This window comes from Mytilus trossulus, chromosome 11 (assembly GCF_036588685.1).
Source record: "Mytilus trossulus isolate FHL-02 chromosome 11, PNRI_Mtr1.1.1.hap1, whole genome shotgun sequence".
NCBI lineage: Eukaryota > Metazoa > Mollusca > Bivalvia > Mytilida > Mytilidae > Mytilus > Mytilus trossulus.
In genome coordinates this window covers 16,382,938-16,406,929 of record NC_086383.1, presented here as the reverse complement: position 1 = coordinate 16,406,929, position 23,992 = coordinate 16,382,938, and the positions used below count along the sequence as shown (strand labels likewise).

The following is a 23,992-nucleotide window of genomic DNA, read 5'->3' as shown; positions in this document are numbered from 1 at the left end:
TACAATCTTCCGTTTCTCCTTTTCTACCGGGAACTGAAAAATCAAAAATATATATTTTCATGCGTTCCTCATGTCAATTTTCAGATGTTATTCGGAACACAAGGCACACGTGGATGCAATCAACATATTCACAAAACTTTGAAATAAGTGAGAATACTTTGAAGATGAAAAAAAATAATGGTAGAGTGTCTTTGTATCTCATCCGTTAACAGATTTTGGTATCCGAATAGTTGCTTTTATAGTTGATGCAAATTCTTTCAGTTATCCCTTAGGCTCAGAAGTTTTTATGTTTGAGTAAGTAAGTGAAATCTTTTTCATGAAGAAATACCTGACAATATGCATTATCCTATCATTTATGATTAAGAGAAATTATTTGTGATATTAATAGTTTAGAGGTCACAATGGGGGGAATGGGGCAACAGTGAACAGTCCCCTAACACAGAAAACGTGTTGATTTTATTGAAATACCACGAAAGCAGAAATATATACTATTAGAAATACATGACAATTGCTACATGTACTTATAAGACATAAATAATTAATAAATCAATGAGTTTCCATTGTCATGATTGTATTATACATTAAATCCTGACATAAAAAAATGGCTGATTTACTATGCGGGTATATAGATTTTCAAATTAAAGTGAACATATGGTCAGTTTTGGTGGATGCGGTCAAATAATTTTGTTGTACAAGTCAGCAGGGGGTATCAAAACTACTGAAATTTTGTTACATATCAATATTTTGAATAAATTGAGGACATGCTTGAATTCTAAATTTATGTGAACAAAAATTAGTTGTTATTATATTGCAATATTGCTGTTCATTGTCATGTTTGTATTATACATTGAATCCTGACATTAAAAATAAGGCTGATTAACTATGCGGGTATATAGATTTACAAATTAAAGTGCACATATGGTCAGTTTTGGTGGATGCGGTCAAATAATTTTGTTGTACAAGTCAACTGGAGGTATCAAAACTACTGAAATTTTGTTACGTATCAATATTTTGAATAAAATGAGGACATGCTGGTATCCTAAATTTATGCGAACAAAAATTTGTTGTTATTATATTGCAATATTGCTGTCCATTGCCATGATTGTATTATACATTGAATCCTGACATAAAAAAATATGGCTGATTTACTATGCGGGTATATAGATTTACAAATTAAAGTGCATATATGGTCAGTTTTTGGTGGATGTGATCAAAAAATTGTGTTATTCAAGTCAACTGGAGGCATCAAAACTACTGAAATTTTGTTACGTATCAGTATTTTGAGTAAAAAGAGGACATGCTGGCACCCTTAATTTAGGCGAATAAAAATTTGTAGTCATTATTTAAATGAATTAAACTATTGCTGATTGTGGCTGCATAGTTCAAGGATGTATAACTAACAAGGACGTATACACCTAACATCAAATATACTTCTTTTCAAAAATATACATAATATGATTGAATTTGATCTCGGAATATATATATATTTAGTGCCTGTTATCATTGTAACCGAGATCGTTTTTATAATAGATAGATTGTCAGATGACAGATAAATTTGTGTTACGTTCTGTGCGTACTTATTTTCAAATATTTGTATTTAATCCTGTTCATAAAACGGAAGTATTAATTTTCAAATTACTTTATTTTCGATTTTTATACTACGAAACAAAGATATTAAAAAATGTTTTTTTTAAATCAACGAAGAGCGGTTCTGGTTACAAGTTAACTTAGTGTTGAGCAGACCAGTCAAAAGTTAACTTGGGAACAGGTTTGGTTTTGATAGGATTTTTCCAAGCAGAAGTTAACTTTGTTGCAGGACCGGTTTCCAAGTTAACTTATGTTAACTTATTACAGGACTGGTTCGAAGTTAACTTATATCAATAGCGGACCTGTTTCCAAGTTAACTTTATGGCAGACATAAAAACAGTCCTAGGACCAAGTACGCTTTCCAAGTTAACTAGATTTTGGTCCTAGGACTGGTAAGAGCAGTCCTATATTCGGTCACAGGTTAACTTTGACCAGTCCAAATGACTGGTTATCAAGTTAACTTGCTGTACAGGTTAGGAGTGCACCCATTTGTTTGTTTTGATAATCAAGATATTTTTTTTGGCATTTATATTGTAAATGCACAAAAACATAAACTAGTCACTGATTTAAAATAAAACACAATCCTTGTATTTCGCATGTGCCACAAGTCGGCAGAAAATATTTTAAAAATCAACACAGGTGTGATATATCAAACTGTATCATGGGTATTACTATGTCGTTTATTTTGTGCTGCAAGTATAAAAGAAGAGTGACAATTTTCGGATTTTCTCTTTTTGCTCAATTTTTCTTATATTGTTTCTGCCCAAAATACCCTTGGGTTGACTTCTTGCTTAGACAGAGAGTATATTCCGAATGATTTGAATTTAGAGTGTAGACAAACATGTTAAATCCAAATCAGTTAAATATCGGCGTCTGTCAATTCTTTGCTCCGAAGATCACATCAATCTGAAAGAGACATAAATGTTATATAGCATATATATATATGATGAGATTATTTATAATACACCGACACATCTTTGTATATATTGATTATAACATGGCATTTGCCATATCATATCCCTGATCAGGTAATGATATAATCCCAAGAGCCGACAGGATGATTTTGACCACGGGCTGATAAGGGATATTAAATGAAAAATGACATGTTCATTTTATCATATACTTCAGCAGAAGCCATACAGACAAGAACATTTTGTTAAAACTTCATTTATTGTGTTATTTGTTTTGTATTTTTTAATGATATATTTTCCTGTTACCTAAAATTCGTTAATCTTTGTTTTTACTTAATTATGTTTTCACTTAAATGTACCACTGAGGTTTATTTTCTGGAATTTGCAGAACGACGTCGAAATGCTTTTCGATAAAGTAAGGCGTGCGATAATTATAGATTATTTATGTTTTTTTAAACGAGATGCATTTTCTCATTCTCATCTCATCGAAGGGCGGAGCCCTGAGATGAGATGAGAATGAGAAAATGCATCGAGTTTGAAAAAAACATAAATAATCTATTTATCGCTACTATGCGTATTTTCGAATATCATTTAATTTAAAATTCAGTAAAAAAAAGTATCTTATACGATGATAATGCATTTTCTTTAATGGTACTATTTTTTTTGGCGTAGGGTTATTTGATATATATATGTAGTCGCTCAGGTAGTTTATTCATTAGAAAAAAAGATGTCTCATCTGACCATCGGATCCGGCGTGTTCAAATATGGCAAAAACCATTTTCACTGTTGATAAGCTGTAATTTGGTGGTTCTACGTATCAAAATGAAGTGAACGGTTGAATATATTATGTATTTTCAAAGCAGACGAAAAAATATACATGCATGAAGAAATGTACATGCAGACAGACCTATGATGATTTGAAGTAGACTTATGTACAAAAAGGATTTTTTTATATATTTGATGTTAATAACATGATTTGATAACTTTTATTAACTGCCAATAAATTATTTAACGGCGAAATTCACGGTAAAATATTAAAACGAGAAATCATCTTTTATTGTTGACATTTCAGCGAAGTCATCCGATAACAGTTTTCCGTATAGTTCTGGCTAATCTTTTCTGATTGGCCGACACTCTATCGCATAAATTATATTAATACGCTGTTGCTAAGGACCTTAGAAACTAGCGATTATTTTCATTCTCACTCTACACGAGTGATATGAAAATTATCACAAAAAAACATCAAAGGAAAAATACAGATAATAGCGATCATAATCAGAAGCTAACCATACAAACCGCATGCAGTTGATATATACCAGAAGCAGTTGATAAAAAATCATATCACACAGATAAGACAACTCTTAATTTAATCGATAAATATATGTACAAACTAGTTTATCATGGGGTAAACCTATACCATTTAGTACTTGTATTGTTTGCATGAACCCCCAGAGGGGTTCATTCTTAAATATTGGCGAATGTGGATGTGTCTATGGAACACCCGATATATCTCGGCCGGAAGTTAGAATGAATTTCTCGGAACGTCTCGAAAGTTTTCAGTTATTTATACAGGTCTAAACAGGCCCTTGACGATGCAATTATATGTTTTAAAACGAACACTGTACACTGTGTGTATCTATTTCTACTGGTCTTAACAGGTCGTTGTCAAGTCTTTGATGTGGTCCCTTGATGGCCCTTGACGATGCAATTATATAAACAACACTGTACACTGTGTGTATCTATTTATACAGGTCTTAACAGGTCGTTGTCAAGTCTTTGATGTGGTCCCTTGATGGCCCTGGGCGATACAATTATATAACGAACACTGTACACTGTGTGTATCTATTTATACAGGTCTTAAGAGGTCGTTGTCGAGTCTTTGATGTGGTCCCTTGATGGCCCTTGACGATACAATTATATAACGAACACTGTACACTGTGTGTATCTATTTATACAGGTCTTAAGAGGTCGTTATCAAGTCTTTGATGTGGTCCCTTGATGGCCCTTGACGATGCAATTATATGTTTTAAACGAACACTAGTACTGTACACTTTGTGTATCTATTTATACAGGTCTTAACAGGTCGTTGTCAAGTCTTTGATGTGGTCCCTTGATGGCCCTTGACGATGCAATTATATGTTTAAAAACGAACACTGTGCACTGTGTGTATCTAGGTCAATTATAACGTGGTAGTGACTGTTGTCTCGATAGCATGTAAACTCATTATGTGTGAAGATTGAACCACGGGATGCTGTGTATTTCATCATAGACTTTATACGAGAGAGAACATTCTGGTTAAAATATGACTATTAATTCGGAAAACCGAAAGATATTATTCTCATCAAATTTATTTTATTCAATCCGAATCAAAGAAATTTATATGAAATATATACTGTATTTATGTTTCTGCAGAAACTTACGATGATTGAAATCAGAATGTGTTCAGAGTTGCAATTAAGAAATAAGCATGTTATATGACAAGATACTTTGCTTTGGTATTTTTAAATGTCCATTTGTACAGGAAACATAAAAAAATAAATCCTAATAAATTCTTGCATCATACCAAAAAAATGTTTATAAACAATAATTCTTATATTTCTATGTAAAATATTTCATACCATGTTGTTATTTGGGTTTTATGAGTAATTATTATTTTTTTTGTATTATTATATATCCATAAAAACGGAAAGAAAGATACATTTATTAAATATTCAAATTTTAAACGGTCGTGAATAAAAATACTTGTGTGTTTTCAATTATATCATTGCAGCTCACATCAACCGTAAAAATAATTTACAATTGTCACAAAAAACTTTAATTACGATCATAATGTTGATTATTTTATACTGTTTTAGTATGGATGTAGATGCCTTTGCTTATATTTTGCATAGTAGTATATTCACATAGTGGAAAGTTTGAATTTAATTTTATTTGAATACAGGACACGACAGAAGGAGCTTTACATGTGACTTTCAAGTATGGTCATCATTACTAACGGCATTCTGACTTGAACATCATTCGAATTCTGATATCTTTTTATATCTACATACCTTTTTAAATGAATTGGTTATTTCGAAAGTGTGTAAAGATATTCATAAATTTCTAATTTGAGAAATTCGTCGACAAAACTAAGTTTCCCTGTATAATGTTTGAATTGATTGAGTAAAATTAGGAAATCCTTCAAATGTTTTATAAGACCAAAATAAGTCTCTTCATAAGAGGTCCCTATCAATTGCATGCCACAGGTTTCACCGCATACAACATCTACCATGAGAACTAATTATAAAGATATGATAGATAAGATAAATGCATCCAGAATTCTAGATTATAAAGCACACTGAGTTCATAAATTTACATTGCGATAGGTTTGTGCAATTTGCATAAATCATCCGGTTAGTAGAAATTAGGATTTGCCAAAGAGTTATAATCGGAACAATATGTACATTCCCAAGTAATAAGTAAAAAAATAACTATTCAAATAGAAGCTGTAAATATATACTTTCAACTGGCTTCTTCTATTCACAGTCAATTATTTCAATTCAAAAAGAAACACGAATTCAGCAACAATCTTTTGGTGACCCGGCCGTCAACGGTCCTAGGTTCATGTATTGCTTTTCTTTTTGTAAAGAAAGCAACTTGTTTTTATTCGGAAATTCAGAATACCTGATGTGTGTACATATTTCATTTGGCAAAATTTGCTAACAATGGAAAAAAGAACAAAAGAGTGTATTGCCTCTTAAAAGGATATTCAGTAATGAGTTATGAAACAAGTACAAGTAGTTACCATTTTTGCACAAGAGTCTGATAACTCATTGCATTCTATCTCAAGAAAATCAATCAAACAACATATCTCAAAAATAAGAGGCTGTCAGAGCGACAGCGAACCAGATGTTTTAACATTTATTTGTGTCCTGGCATTTTTTTTAATATCACAAGAACCATAACTGCTGAACGGTGAAAGTGAAAATCGTCAATATCAAATTTGACCTCCATTTTGTCGTTAGTAACAATATATTAAAACTTGATAAGCTTTGGTTGAATGGTTTATGAGTTAATGCATGGACACATTTTTTTATCTTTAAAAGAACCATAACTCCTGAACAGAAAATGTGAAAATCGCCATTATTGAACTTGACCTCTATTTTGTCATCCCCACAACATATTTAAATTTTGAATGCTTATATTGAACGATTCAAGAGTAAATACACGGACACGACTGGAAACACCATTTTCAATCTTTCAAGAACCACAATCTCATTAAAATCCGATGTTCTGAAAAGCTACCCTCCACTAGTTGCAAGAACCATAACTCTTTAACGGTAAAGTCAAAATCGTCATTATTGAACCTGACCTTCATTTTGTCATCAGGAACAACATATACAAATTTTAAAAGCTTTGGTTGAACGATTTATGAGTAAATGCACGCACAATATGTGGCCCTACCGACAGCCCGCCGTACATCCCTAAATCAATAATTGACATTTATGTCACAAAAATCCGGTTAAAAATATAATAAGATAAAATGTCTAGCGTATCCATCACATGTTTCCAATAAAACTTTTATACAAGACACATGCAAGTCACAATCATTACCATAGAGTAAAAACACCCGAAAAGGAACACTAACATGGAAACTTGCACGTTAAGTTGACGAGGCAAGATCTAATCGAAAACGTTTGTGTAATAACTTAAAGTACAAGTCTGCAAAATTCATGTACTATTTTTATCGAAAGACAACTTCAATCATAGGCAAACAAAACTTTCAAATGGCCATATTTAATTGGTCATTTCAAAACCTCAAGGCATATAGGTTACTTCAATTGTTCGTTCTCCAAAATAAAAATAACGTCTCGTCATTGGATGCTTTTTCATTGTTTATGATGTATTGAACCAATCACGACGTTTTGGTGTACACTTTTGAAAAATTATACCCAGAATTTATTAAACTCTGAAACATCAGTTTAAAACTTTATAAATACTTACGGCTTTTTACAAATGTAACTTAATCGCTGAGAACATCCAGCATCATTCCATTGGTAGTCATGGTTTTTATGCATGTTTAAACAATTCTCAGCATCACCATAATTGTTAGGTTCAGAGCTATGCCAATCATTTATGGTAAACTTCTGTCCACTTGTTGCCCACACCCAAACACCTTCTTCAGACTCATCCGTCCCATCAAGCCAGAAATCTTATAAATATATATATATATATAAAGAGAATAGAATTATGAATAATAGTCTACAGATATAACATTTTGAAATCTGATTCTCAATACTGGCTTTTCAGTCCGGACAAATGATATTGTGGGTAAGTGATGAGATGGATGGGAAAAAGTGGGTCTAGATTAAAAGGTTTTTATATCATTTGCCAAAAACAAAACCATATGCGTCACGTGTTTTTTTAATCAAGGTTTCGGAAAAAAAATTGTACAGATTATGCATGGATAATTTTACTTTGTCTATTAGAAAGAAAACTACATGAATTAATGATGAAATATGAGAAGATAGCTGTTATAATATGCTTTTAAAAATAAATAGAAAATACAAATAAATGCATCATGTATTCTTTTACAAATTTTATATTAGTAGAGTATGTTCCTGATGAAGGTAAATCCAGAAAACAACGCTTTGGACGCAAGAAATTAAACATGTTGTTTTCAATATTTCTTATCTTCCCATATATGGCAAAAAGTTAAAAGAAACTGAATCAAACAAAAACTAATCTGTGTTTGTTAGAAACATGCTTAAACTATGATAAAAAGACATTTGTTTTTTTCATTTGCTAAAAAGTTTTTCAAATAAAATACATTCATCGAAATTTGCCCATTTGATGAAATATCTAGACCGATTATATTCTACTATTTTACAATGAAAGATGATAGAAGACACATTATTGATCTTAATAAAAAGGTTACTTTTTTTTAAACGGACACGTCTTATTGGAACTCATTCCACATCTTCTTATATCTACTTACTTTTTTTATATTTTGCCGTATTATTCTTAAGAAAATCGATCTCACTTCTTGATAATGTGTCTGCAAGCCTACTATTGTTTTGCATACAATTTCTCTGAAAAAAAACTCTTGATGTATATTTAAAATGAAAATTTCTTTAAATTAAAAAAGTATAAACGAACCACTAGTAAATTGAAAACCACGGTAAAAGTCGGATTTTTTTAGATGGTTTTCGGTTTTGTGTAAAATCAAGGTTTTCTACAATCAATATATCAGCCAACGGAACTTGGATTAGATCTTGTTCCAGATTTTCTTTTGTAATTTTTTAAGGTCAAATAAAGGCAAAAATAGTATACCACTGTTCTAAATTCATATATCGGTGGAGAAAAACAAATCCGGGTTACCAGTATCCTGTAGTGTTTAAAGACAATTTTAAAATATCAATAATCTTTGAAATATTTATCAGAAACAGTTAAAATATTTTATCTTTTAACATAAACAATTAAATAAAAAAAAAAAACTCTGAGGAAAATTCTAAACGGAAAGTCTTTAATCAAATGGTAAAATCAAAAACTCAAACATATTAAATGTATGGATAACAAATGACATATTCCTGACTTGGGACAGGCATTGTCTTGATGGGCAAATGGTGGATTAAACCTTGTTTTATAGCTAGATACACCTCTTGCTTATATGGCAGTCGCATCAAATTCCATTATATTAACAACGATGTGTAAACAAAACAATCAGACATAATAGGTTGAAATGTCAAATGAAAATAGGGGTGAAGAAGTCAACATAGTGTTATAATCTTAATCACAATGAAACAAACAAATATGTAACACAAGAAGCCCATGTTTTGTGAATAGTTTAATAACAATTATCTTAATTAAAATTAAGATAGAATAATGTTATGTGTATGATAAGTCTACTACCTTGGATTCAGTCCAGTTTGCAGAAGACGTACTGAAGTAGTAACAATTGTTTGCATGCCTTTTCCAACCATTACCACATGACGCTTGAACTGTTAAATATATTATAATAACAATAAGATAAACAATCAGATAAACAATAAGATAAACAATAAGATACACATAAAGATACGCAATTTAGTTTGACGAATAATGCTGGTTGGTTTTAATAGTAGTTTCTTTAGCAACCTACGCTGGTATTTTAAATAGATCTAAATATTTCAAAGTACTTTGACCTATCTGAGTATGTTTATGTTTTTACTCTTATGAATGAATATTTAAAGCCCCCAATTTTATCAAGCTAGCCCACGAATTTATAAACCTGATGTTGTCGTTTGTTGATGTGGTTTATAAATGATTCTCGTTTCGCGCATCTTATATAGATTAGACTGTTGGTTTTCTCGTTTAAATAGTTCTACACTAGTAATGTTTTGGTCCCTTTATATCTTGCTGTGCTATGTGAGCCAATGCTCCGTGTTGAAGACCGTACTTTGATCTATAATGGTTTACTCTTTACAATTTATAACTTGAATGATGGGTTATATCATTAGCACTCATACCTCATTTCTTTAATCTATATAACAATGTATACCTGGTTTGTCCTTCCATTCTGTTTTGTTTTCGTCCGATCTTTTCCTTTCCACCCTTTCTAACTTATCAACACGATTCTTCAATTCTTTCATAGTTTCTTTAAATGAAGACGAACGATCCATAATCTTCGTTTTAGTATCATTTAATAGTTGTTGCTGCCCGTTACAGTTTTCATGTAACATGTTGATTTCGCATTGAAATTGACGCCTTGTGTTTTCAAGTTCATTTGTCAGATACTGATTTTCTTTTTTTAGCGATGCAATTTCGTTTTCGTTTTTAGAGACTCTTTTAAGTAGCTCATGCATATTGTCTTTCAAAACATTTATGTCCGAATGTATTCCCGTCTCCGTTGTATCCGCCTCCGCAGCACTTTGTGTACTAGGACCAAACACATTACCGTTACAGATATATACCAGAAAAGATAATGTAACGACTACTACAATTTCCATTTCAAAAACATCTGCTTGTTTATTTCCAAATTTCACATATACGTAGAAAATCAAATTTTCTGTGTCAAAATGAACCGGAGATAGACTTCTGACTAAAAAGGAGAAAACATTAAACTGCACTTCAGACAGTAATAAGAAATTTTAAATCTAATCTTGTGAAAACAAACATAAGAATAGAAAACAAGTCTGTTGTAATACGCCCTCTTACACTCTATTGTTATACTTTGTAGTTTTAATTTCGGAAACAAGTGTAAATTGAATAGATTCATTGTTACGAATTACAATTGATTTTGAAGTTTTGATTCTGGAAACTCCTGCTTCTACATCTCGAAACTAAGCTCCATTGTCATTCATAACAACAGGCATTGATAATGTTTTTTTTTTAAACCTGTATATAGGAAAGTGTTCACTACAAATTGTTTAAAGAGCACATTTAAGGAAACTGCAATAACGAAAACAAATATTTAGAACCTATTTTGAATAAAAAATAATCCTTTAAATAATCCTTTGCTTGAAGTTAAAACAACTTGTGATCCCAGTCATATGCCTATATTTTTGGACGATGTATGTATTTTAATAGGGATATTTGCTAGCACGCTCCCCACGGCCCCTTTTATCCTGGGTGTTTAGGATCCCTGATTTTTAATATGGCTGCATCCGCCCGTGTCCGGTTGTCGGTTTTCTAACCCACCTGCACCTATCCTTCAGTATGTTTGAATATAATTAATTTTATTTTTGAGAAGAGGGTGGCTTTTTTTATAAAACCGTAGCATATGGCATAAATTTATGAACACCTACATTAAACTGTTACAGGTAAGTACTTTGGGTTATAATGTTGTCTTTTTCTTTAGTCCTCTATTACCATATCCAAAGTTTGATGCATTATATCGTCCATCTTATACCCGTCCATATTGACAATTGCATACGAATTAAATGTATTTTTTGGTAATAAAACTGCAGTAATCGGTCAACTGTGACATGCTGATCCATATTAGCACATGAATTAAACGGGAATATGCAAAACAGCAACTTTGACATTTGTAAAATCTACTCACTTGTCAAAGATTGAATGAAGATAGCCAAAGTAAGGTTACTAGTGTTGTTTCAAATAAAAAAAAAAATTCTTATAAATGACATTTTGATATTGTCAATAAATATGCTATCCGGTTTTTTTTAAGTAAATGATCAATTTTAACAAATATACGGTTTAGCATTAGGAGTAAATTATTTATACACCGCGGGATTCGGCGTGTCTGTGATGGTAGACTTAAACCTGTTTAACCTAGCGATTTCGATAATTAGAAATTTTATTTACATCAGGTACTCTGAGAACGGTAATGGGTGTCTTTTCTTTTCTCGTTTTGCTATTACTTGTAGTGAAAGGTTCAGTTCAAATGAATCAAACCAATTGAATTTGATTTTTATTGAGCCGTTTTAAGAGACCACTATCCAATATTAGGCTAGTTTTCATCTCTAACACTCACAATAAACCCCTCAATCTTCTTTACGTAACTGTCCCGTGCTAAGAACCTGCAATCCAGCTGTTGTTGTAGTTCGTATCTGCAAAAATTGTGCTTCTTTTATCTACTAAGTTGAATGAATAATGCCGTTGATTTAAATTATTTCACATTTGTCATACAGCGGATTTTTACTTTCTACTATACGGGTAGTTCCGTTACAGTTAATAATTATCATATGTTGTTGATTTCACTCGGCAACCTTATCAAATCTCCCAATTATAGTTCTTTTAACAAACAATGAGTGTTGTAGAAATTCAACAGTACTGAATGCTACTATTTTGAAAAGGGGTTGTGGTGAAACGAAATAATTCAAGATATTAAATCGACATGTTATAAAGGTTACTATGGATTCATTCGTATTCGTGGGATACCTATCGGTACAGGTTAACATGAAATCAAATATTCAACGAATGTCATATTTTCATAAGGCTTGGTAGTTGATGTAGAATATACGTGTTTCTCGTTTCTCGTTTTTTTTATAGAAATTAGACCGTTGGTTTTCCCGCTTAAATGGTTTTACACTAGTAATAATTTGTGCCCTTTATAGCTTGTTGTTCGATGTGAGCCAAGGCTCCGTGTTGAAGGCCGTACGTTGACCTTCAAAGGAAGGTCACATCGATTGAGAGCAATCGAAAACAAAAACTCCCAAATGATGTTTCAAATCTATCTTACATTTAAACAATTACTGCAATGAACATAAATACATAAACAGAAAATGACCTATACACACAAAATGAGGTCTTCTCATTCAATAGTAAAGATTGCGGAAATATTCATACAACCGCAATAAACTTCCTGAATCACGAACTAAACAAGATAATCATTTTTATTTAAAGAACAGAGAAGGAAGATCAATAAATGTACAATCAGTACACTATTGCAAAGGAATGTGTGTAGACATCACCTACATGTATTTGAGTATTGTATTCTTTTTACATCAGAGTTATCGTTAAATTACGCTTAAAATAGTTTTACACTAGTAATTGTGGGGCCCTTTATAGCTTGATGTTCGATGTGAGCCAAGGCTCCGTGTTGAAGGCCGTATGTTGACATTCAAAGGAAGGTCATATCGATTGAGAGCAATCGAAAACAAAAACTCCCAAATGATGTTTCAAATCTATCTTACATTTAAACAATTACTGCAATGAACATAAATACATAAACAGAAAATGACTTATACACACAAAATGAGGTCTTCTCATTCAATAGTAAAGATTGCGGAAATATTCATACAACCACAATAAACTTCCTGAATCACGAACTAAACCAGATAATCATTTTTATTAAAAGAACAGAGAATGAAGATCAATAAATGTACAATCAGTACACTATTGAAAAGGAATGTGTGTAGACGTCACCTACATTTATTTAAGTATTGTATTCTTTTTACATCAGAGTCATCGTTAAATTACGCTTTAAATAGATGTATAAGCTGTCTATAAACACTAGTGAATATCCATTGAAAAATATATGTTTAAATAATGAATTATCGTTCGAATTTTTAACAGATCTTTAAAATAATCTCATGACGTGTCTGTAAACATATCTTAAATGCGGAAGTATGTACCTGTATGATTGACATAACGAATCTTATTTTCCAAAGGTAAGCAACGTCGTAAATATTGTTTAAGTTTGAACTGATAAAGTTTGGAATTCTTTCAAACATTAGCGTTGAATAACAATTCAGGAACAATGCATAATCAAAATATATGTCAAGTAAATATTGCATTGTCAAAAGATGCATAATGTGACTATTATTTATATGTTTCCTGGTTTGAGAAAACACTGAATATTGGGCGTTTAATTTAATTCTTGATATGAGGAACTCGAATTTGAAACATTATTTCAAAAACGCATTTTGTATGTGTGTGTGTGTGTGAAATTTTGTTCATTCGTTCATTGTTTGGTAAAGGTAATTGGATTCACAACCGTCGCTTGAGCATTTACATTTAAAAGCTTTTTGTTTCGGATTTATATCGCACCAATAAATGACGTTATAGGAGCAATACAAACAGACCAAAGAACAAAGATGTAAATAACTATGACTATATTTCACCGTGCTGTCTTGAACAATATGCAAAATTCATTTCGCAAAAGTCAGCTATAAGAGACACAGGCGTTTAAATAAAGAGACAAACGAAGACATTTACAACTTTGAGGAGAAAGTGAAAAATCTGACAAAAACAAGGAAATAATAAACAATTCAACAAAAAACTGCATAAAAACGAAAAATTGAGCAACACAAACCCCACATAAATAAAGGGTGATCTCAAGTGCTCCGGATGGATAATCTAATCCTGTTCCATTTCCTTACTCGCAACGATTGGTGGATAATACATTCAGTTATAAAGTTTGATCATCAAATTGCTGTTTTATAATTTTTTGTGTTAAAACCTTACAAAAATCAAAAAGGGAACTTACCTGTGGAAACCTATGAACTTTTTAAAAGCAAATAGACAAGCAATTGACCTATAGATAAAGAGTGTAGAAGATTGTTATGCTATTGTATGTTTTGATTAAAAAAAGGGGGGGGGTAGTAAAAGTAATATATATCTTTAATCAATATCCTTTTTGATAATATTTGTGTAAAGAACTATACAGGTGAATTGCAGGTAAATATGAATATGTCAATCCGTTTGAGCCCCTTATGTCATTAAGGTCTAATGATAAATATTGTGGTAACGTGACAAAAAACACATACTAGTATATTTGAACGTTTATAAAACATAGTGCACTGATTAAATTTAGTAGTAATTACAAGCCTCGATATCAGTTAAAGGGGTACGTATTTTGCAAGTTTTAAGGAATAAGGCAATCATTCATTTGATGTGTTTGGACTTTGAATTTTACCAATTGATTACGGAATTTCCGTTTTGAATTTTCCTCGGAGTTCGGTTTGTTTTGTTCATTTACTTTTCAATATATTAACATGCACATTTTTGTGTTAGCTAAAACGTAGATGTATAGTCAACAAAATCAATATCATCGAAAGAAGTGGCATCTATAGAGAAACTGAAAGCTCGCATATTAACATCTTTATGTTGAGTGCTTAAGCCTTATGTGCAACGATGTGTTTGCAGTTATATCAATTATATCATTTAAGACCTTTAATATATATACTACATTGATTTTAAAAAATTGGAATATTGACAATAAACTTGGTTTACAATATCTTGTTTATTTAGAACAAATCTTACATATAATATTTCTTATATATTTAAACTGTGTATATGGTTGGATCATCACGGTTTGTACAGTTGAATAATAACGAAGTTTCTATTACGAGGCTCGAAATATCCATATGAATAAATGGTGATAATATAATTACAAACTGATAATACAACCTGTAAGTAGCATTACAAACATTGGATTGATTTACCAAATGTTTAACTTTAAATTTAAACTAGAATTAGTTGTGTTGTAAATCATTTTTCAAACATTTTGAAGTTTAAAACACGAATTTTCATTATGTAGTGTTTTAATATTCTTTCAAATTGTGTACTACATATCTCATGATATTGTTGTTCGATTTTGCAATTAAGAATAATTAGATAGATATAGGAAGATGTGGTGTGAATGCAAATGAGACAACTCTCCATCCATATAACAATTTAAAAAGTAAACCATTATAGGTCAAAGTACGGCCTTCCACACGGAGCCTTGGCTCACACCGAACAACAAGCTATAAAGTCAGTTTAGTGTTATACAAAGCTAGTCATATGTCTGTTTCTATACCATTTAAGTTCATATATAATGGAACTTAAAACGACTATCTTGTCAACAGGTAGCTTTGGCTAGCTATAAAACCAGGTTACACACACTATGTTATTTTCTAGAAATGTCCTTACCAAACAAGGAATATAACAGTTGTATATAAACTCATCATAGATACCAGGACTAAATTTTGTATATACACCAGACGCGTATTCCATCGTTCCGTTTGTTGATAAAACACACATTCATACACAGATGTATAGAGTATTGGTTAGGCTATGTGGCATGTGTAAGTGAATAAAATGCATTCCGATATTATTAAGGTTAGTAGAACTGTAAACAGACATGTCCTTATTTTTTACAAAAAAAATGGAATTCATCTTTCGGTTACAATAACTTTTTGTATTTGCATACTAATCTACGTCGTACTAATGTCCGAAAATAAGAATAAAACATATATGTTAAAATGTTAAACTCATTAGCTGTCAAATTCATGTTTATCGATTTGACTCAAATTAAATTAAATTCTCATATTTGAAATATAACAGTCATATAAAAACATATATCCAAATTACAAAAAAGTAAAAAATACATGAATAATTAAAACAATGCATGGACGCGATAATATAGTTATACATTTATTATAAATTTAGTACAAATTTCAGAAAGGAGAAGGTCCAGTAAGACCCCTTTTTGGCCCTAATGTAAGTTTTAGTTTATGATAATACATGATATATATAAAGGTTTAGAATGAACACGGATGCGGCCACTTTCATTTCTGACAAAAAACATCTGAAATTATAAAAAATAGGTGTGGTATGATTGCCAATGAGACAGTTACTATCCACAAAAGACCAAAATGACACAAACATTAACAACTATAGGTCACCGTACGGCCTTCAACAATGAGCAAAGCCCGTGACGCATAGTTAGCTATAAAAGGCCCCGATAAGACAATGTAAAACAATTCAAACGAGAAAACTAAGGGTCTCATTTATGTAAAAAAAAAATGAACGAAAAACAAATCTGTAACACATAAACAAACGACAACCACTGAATTACAGGCTCCTGACTTGGGACAGGCATATACTTAAATTGTGTGGCGGGGTTAAACATGTAATCGGGATCCCAACCCTCCCCCTAACCTGGGACAGTGGTATAACAGTACAACATAAGAACGAACGATAAAAATCAGTTTAAAAAAGGCTTAACTCATCAGATAGACAACAAAATATTAGTGGACGTGGCAGGGTACTTATACATCCCGACACAAAAAGACACAATGAACAGGTTTGAGAGTACTCGCAGTTATCTGACAGCTAGTTCAAAGCCACTAAAAACTAATAAAATGCCTCTAAGACTAAACAAAGTGATATTTTTCGGTATATTTGGAAGATTTTTCAAATTAGAGCTTGAATCAGATCTTCTTTAATGACTAAATTAGTTAAAATCTTTCACATAAACTAATCGATTCAAATGAAATAGACCCTTAAGTGTTTAAAAATTGGTCAAATCGTTCGTCAGATATAAATGAAATTTGAGGCCAAATTCGGTGCTTTCCGGCCCTACTCCTTTGGGATACCTAAGGTTCTTACTCTAGTCTGTATTATCTACCCCAGAGTTTTCCCTTTGATCAATTTTCTTTTCCGCCACCTCTTTCGCAAAAACTATATATATGTATCGCCACTTTCAATTTGTTTTCGTAACTAACTGGAACTTGCTGTTTAGTGGTTGACTTTTGCTGATTTGGTTCACAATTATTTCTTGTTTCTTGTTTTTTATATAGTTTAGTCTCGTGTGATTCTTGTAAGACTGGTTTTACACTAGTTATTTTAGTACTCTAGCTTGTTAGCCAAGTCTCCGTGTTGAAGACAATACTTTGACCTATAATGGTTTACTTTTGCAAATCCTGATTTTGGTGGAAAGTTGTCTCATTCGCACTCATACAACATCTTCTTATGAAGAGTTCAATGTCTTATTGGCACTCATACCACATCTTCTTATATCTATCAACAACTAACTTTCACATATTTTTCTTTTAAAATGTCATCTTCCCAACACAAATTACCAATTATCTCCAATGATATCTATGATTATTCGAAAACAAAATGTCTTTCTTAAAATACGTTGTAGTGAATAAACACCTAAAACTTAATTTCCTGGAGAGTTGCAAGAAAATGACTACTTAACTTTAAAGTCAATTGAATTTCGAGACGTTAAACTATGATTGAAAAATGTGTCAAAATTTCACATTTATTTCCAGCAAAGCTAGAGGAAAACGTTTAAGAATTCTGATATTTTTCTTGCTCTTGAACAACATTCGTCATAACAATAGTTGGGTTGGTTTTTTTCGGATCTTCGGCTTCTTTAAAAGGACAACGAAAAAACTTTAAAATTTGCTTCAAAAACGTGCGTTGCAAAGTTGTTAATAAATCATTTTTGGGACATGTGAATCCATTCACATTAACCATATCATCAACACCTTTATTAATTAGTCCATAGTTGCCTTTACCTATAAAATGCGATTAGCTGATTATTGATTGTCTTTCAAAGCCATAATGATTTCAAAGTGAAATCCAAATATCGTCTGATCAGGTAAAGTCAAAGAAACCCGTCAAAAGTAAACGAAATGGATAAAATCGATATTCATTTTGTCCGCCAAAATCTTGAGACATTAATCAATTTCAATTGCCACAGTTTTTCTTTTTTTTCGCTAAAATGCGAACGACCGCCAGCGGAAACCTTGAATTCTACTCTGTATCGCATACATCGTATCGCATAGCTAACTCCGTATAGCACCCTCTTATGAACGTCTCCAGATTATTATTCGCTTGAAATTGATGCAGTATCTTATTCCTTACCCATCTTTTTCAAACAAGAATCCAAAGACAATTTTATTCATCTTTATCCGAGGCTTTGCTAGGTCTCCAATGTTTTGTCATCATTGCGTGGAATCATATATCTATTGACGTCAAATATGGACAGTTTCCAGTACCGTATTTCCTGTCATGGCCGTACATTCACTGCACATCCCTCAAAATTGGCACTCATTTATCAATTTCATATAATGTCAGATCTTTGAATAGAAGAAGACATGTGTTGTCAAATAAAACTATTGTAATATAAAACTAGCATACTAGCATTATCTTATGACTTTGGATGTTTAGAACTGATAATACTTTCCAGGTTTTCTGTTAATACTTGAAATGATTACAAACATTTTTTTGGGCCAAGAATATTTATTTTTCAAGTGTGATAACACAAGATTATTTATTTTCATCTAAATATGTATTTCGGCCATTCCCCCACCTCAGAATCAGAATTGTTCTGTTTAATATCAGTAATCTGACATATGTAATAAACAGGACAATACATGACAATATCCGTATCGCATGCTGTCTCGCCGTTCGACCAATATCAGCCTCAGGGCTGATATTGATTTTTCGTAATACTGCATGTGATACAGATTTTGCCATGTATTATTCTATATTTATCAACATTAAATGTTTATTTTAGTCTAGACTCTATCTAAACAGTAACCACCGATATGACACCCGAAGACTGCCGACAGTTGTAAAACTCAATATAAACATGCATACAAAATATAAGTCTATAGCAAACAAAATTGATTTTGGTGTAGATCTGTTTGCTTTCATTTAAAAACAAAAAAATATATTTATCATTGTGTTTAACTGTATAAGAATAATTTGTGTAGATCGAATGAGTCAACGAAACCGTTTGCTAGACACTAAATGTGTACAAACCTTACATCTCACTATGTTGTAGAAAATGTGATAATCAATTCATCAAAAATATATACACAGAGAACAATATATTTCAAAATATATATACATTAATCAAAATTTCCATCCATTCATACGGTCCCAATCGAAGAAATTCCCGGTGAAATGTCATGTGATATAAACATGGAATTGTCCACGCCGATACAGGTGAAATACGTAGAATAACAATTCTGGACACAACAATAAGATCAGATATAAGACCCTCATGAGCTCGGTGTAAAGTAAAAAAAAAAAAAAGTAAAAATCAATTATTAAATAAATTTGCTCGATTGACTTTGAAGTTAAGATTAATATAATTTGCGTCTATCGCGTGAACCCCCTAAATAAAATAATACTTTCCCTTGGCGGTGATCGATAGAAACAACATTTTACTATATAGTATATGTTAACCAGAGTGAATTTCCTGGTCATAATTGCGTATGATAATGTAGTTTTGTTTCGTGGCAATACACAAGAAACAATGTTAGGGTTACGGGATTCAATATTTCGAAGTATATTATATCGTCTTCCAAAATATTACCAACTAATAACATTACATTATATAAATGGACGTAACATAATTAAATGACTACATAGTTTCAAACATCACATTAAAAACTATAAACAAGGAAACTGTTAACTTTGCCAAGCATTTCAATAATAACAGATTAATATATAGTTTATAAAGTAGTAAACAGTTATCTCTAATTCTTTTGTTTCATAATTGTATTTTAATGCCAAATCTGCTCATTATGCATATGCCGGTTCATTAGTAATACATTATAACAGTCGCGCAATACACTAAATAACTAATTGAAATAAGCATATATTTATCAATAATTACATTAGATGTATGTTTCATTTTAATACGTTATTTTGATTGGCTAACTGCACAGCAAGTGGTAGTCCGTAAGCAATTGCGTTACACAATAAAACTTATCATTCATGAAAACACGAGGTCCCATAATAAAGTGCACAGATGAATTAAATAACAAATTGATAAAAATCGTGTTTTAATTATCCTAGCTAAAAAATGTAATTATAAGTATTGAATGCTTCTTTTTCAAAATTTATAGGGTTGTAAAATCGTTGACCGTGCGCACATTTGCATACAAAATGTACTTCGGTCAACGCTTTTACATCCCAATAAATTTTCAAAAAGAAGCATTCAATTCTTAAATAACAGATACATGCCAAGCAAATATATACGCGCAAACAAAACATTAATCACTTTCTTAAGAAGGTTTTACAAAAGACATAACGCACATAGATTCAAGATAACAAACTTCCTCCCAGGTATATGTAAAAACTTGAAATGCGACAATGTTTTAATCAGAGCAGGATGATGCCAACATTAAAATCATTACTAACCTATTCTGCATATAAAAATGGAATAATTAATCTCTTTGTCCGTTTATGACTTTACTAAGTATTTAATAAAATCATTCATTCTATAAAATACAAAAGTTAATTAATTTTATTTACTGAAATTTAGCTGTTTCATATAATTAACCGTATCCAACTATAAAAGAACAATTATTAAACAGGTGTAAAGTTATTTTTAAGTTTTATATTAATACACTAACATACATGTATCAGATGTACACATTATCAAAACAAGCATGTACTGCTTACATTCATAAATACTATATCACTCTAGATATAAGTAAAATAATTAATAGTTGAAGGAGAATAACTGACCTTAGAAACATGTAAACAAAACCCCAAAAACAGAATATAACAAAACAATTAGATATTCATGTGAAATGGTGTCCATTACACAAAGTGACCATATCGTAATGTAAACTTCCTGTCGCAAATTTAAGAACTAATCATTACCAATGAAACCTAATTGAACCACCTGATTAAGTCACACTTGAGGATACCTGAATGTCTCGTAACAAATGTCATTTAAAAAACTTCATTCAAATAATTTGAATAATCAATTGCAGGGTTAAAGATGTCAGAAAGTTGCAGTATGTGTAGTTGTCGCCGTACTTCAAAACCTTCAGAGTATTGGTGCCGTGACTGTAAGAGAGGACTTTGTAGACAATGTAGAGAACGTCATAATTTATCTAGAGTGAATCATACAACTATTTTGATTGAAGAATTTAATGAAATTGCACAATATGTCGATGATTCGACCGATTTCTGTAATAAACATTGTAAAAAATATCTACGGTTCTGTTCACTTCATGAACAGTTTTGTTGTAAACAATGTCTCGTTGAAAACCATAAGGACTGAACGCAAGTGATCAACATCGATGAAGTCCTAAAGAACATAAAGATGTCGGCAGCATTTCAAGAAATTAATGGCTCCATTGATGATGTTTCCGAAAATATTAAACGAATCCGCAAAGATAGGGAAGCTGCAATGGAAACACAAATACAGAATACCAAGAGTATTATGAACCATTTAAAAGAAACTAGAACAACAATAAATGCTCATCTTGACGAGATTCAAAACATATTGTTGCGAGAATTAAAAGAAATCACAGGTAAAGTTAGCAAAAGTACGCAAGAGCTGAACAATAAGCTTGACAAATTGAAGAACAAATTAACTAAGTGTGAAACGTGTATAAATAAAGTTAATAAAGATGGTACTGAACTGCAGACATTTCTTACAATGAAAAGGATAGAAAAGGAAATCAAGCACGCAGATAGTACTATACATTGTCTAATTGAAGATGGCCAATTGGATAAAGATGACCTTAAAATTGAAATTCTGAATTAAACAAAATTATACAAAATGTTGATAGTTTCAGATGCGTAATCAATGATGATTTACATTCGGACATTCCCTTTGTCAATCGTAAAATGATGCAAGCCCAGATCGTGATACCGCTAGCTCCTAAACGAAGCACAGACAACGTAACGCTCAACTACCAAAAAACGGTTAAGACATGTGCAGAAACTGTTGAAGGTTGTATTTTATTACCAGCTGGCAAAGTTGTACTTTCTTGTTTCCAGCAAGGTATTTTGACGTTTCTGAGTGAAAACGGTGAAACAGATTTCAACCTTAGTATGAAACCTCGACCATATGGAATGACATCTATTGATAACAACACAATTGCCGTCTCTGCTGATGGTTGTGTGCCAAACGTTATCAGTGTAGTAAATACAGACACAAAATTGGTCGAAAACAAAATTCCTATCGATTCTGAAGCACACGGTATCGTGTCTAAGGAAGGTAAAATAATCTTTTGTGCTGGAAAAAAGGGCATTCGAATGGTTAATCTTAAAACCAATGATATTTCCACCATTTTGGAATGTGAACTGGATGATTTTTCAAGTGTTACAACATTCTACGACAACATTTTTTTTACTAATAGACATGCCCAGACAATAACATGTTGTGATTTTAGTGGAAATATATGTTGGAACTTCCATGAAAGAGATATTCTTAATGTACCAAAAAGTCTGGCTGTTGACAAAAATGGCAACATATTTGTTGCAGACATGGGCCAGAGTAAGGTCCTGATTATATCCCCAGACGGGAAAGAACATAAACAGCTTCTATCGTCTGACGATGGTTTAAGAAGGCCCACAAGTATATGTAGAGTACATGATACTTATATGAAAACATTAATGTTAAAATGGTTAATGTACTTCAATTGAATAATTTTCTTCCCATTCTCATATTCGAAGACACCTTTCCTAATGTAATGACTATAACACCAAGTCAGAAATTCGGCACTCCCCTTGTGCAAGTGAGAAGGAAACCCTGTGTTGATGAAAAGTAAACTAACGTGGGAAGAAAATAGTATTATCCTGTTCTAAAGGGAAATGTTTGAAAAACCATTCATTTATCATCTGATGTGGTAAAGTTTCATTATCAAATAGATATGTTTGGAAAACAAATTAAAAAAACAAGAAATTCACAAATGAACATTAGCTCTATCTTTACACTTAGTTAACCCATTCTAAGTGATTATGTATGGGTTGTTTATAAAGATCACAATCGGCAAACAAATCCGAAAGTTGATAAGTAGTCAAAGTTTCCAATCACCAATCACCGAATGAAAAATGTTAGCTTTATTTTGCATTTTTGCTTCGAAATAAAAGAGAGAAAAAAAGATACCAAAGGGACAGTCAAACTCTTAAATCGAAAAATTAACTGACAGCATCATGGCGAAAAATTTAAAAGACATGCAGACAAACAATAGTCACATTCGTGAAAGGGAAGGGAATTGCAGTTACAACGTTATGAACTTATACGATATCATTTGTGAAACGGTTATTCCATAACAGTCAACCAACTCGTGATGTAAACCGTAAATTTTTCGAATGAATGATTTCAACTTCACCATTGGAACTCTTGTTTTAATAGCTTCCTTGTGAACAACAATTATGTATCAAGAAAATCATGATAGGAAATACATGCACGGGAATATCGTATCAATTGGGAGATTGCACGCCCGTGTGCAGGTGCTGTTGCAATGTTTCACAAATAATACACGACAACAAAGTAAAATCATGTTTTAAAACACTGCAAAAAAATCATATTGATT

At 31.7% G+C, this 23,992-nt stretch overlaps 2 protein-coding genes across 2 annotated transcripts; one reads left to right on the top strand and one right to left on the bottom strand.

The window, feature by feature from the left end:
• Window positions 1-395: 395 nt before the first annotated feature.
• On the bottom strand, window positions 396-10,551 carry LOC134689563 (C-type lectin domain family 4 member K-like). Its single transcript, XM_063549533.1, has 5 exons — window positions 10,018-10,551; window positions 9,390-9,478; window positions 8,476-8,569; window positions 7,482-7,689; window positions 396-2,493 (listed from the first exon to the last, which is right to left on the bottom strand). Exons 1-5 carry the CDS (start codon window positions 10,463-10,465, stop codon window positions 2,484-2,486), a joined length of 849 nt encoding a protein of 282 aa, XP_063405603.1. The 5' UTR covers window positions 10,466-10,551; the 3' UTR covers window positions 396-2,483.
• A 2,708-nt stretch (window positions 10,552-13,259) lies between these two features.
• On the top strand, window positions 13,260-23,099 carry LOC134689774 (uncharacterized). Its single transcript, XM_063549744.1, has 2 exons — window positions 13,260-13,588; window positions 21,434-23,099. Exon 2 carries the CDS (start codon window positions 22,299-22,301, stop codon window positions 23,097-23,099), a length of 801 nt encoding a protein of 266 aa, XP_063405814.1. The 5' UTR covers window positions 13,260-13,588; window positions 21,434-22,298.
• Window positions 23,100-23,992: the final 893 nt, after the last annotated feature.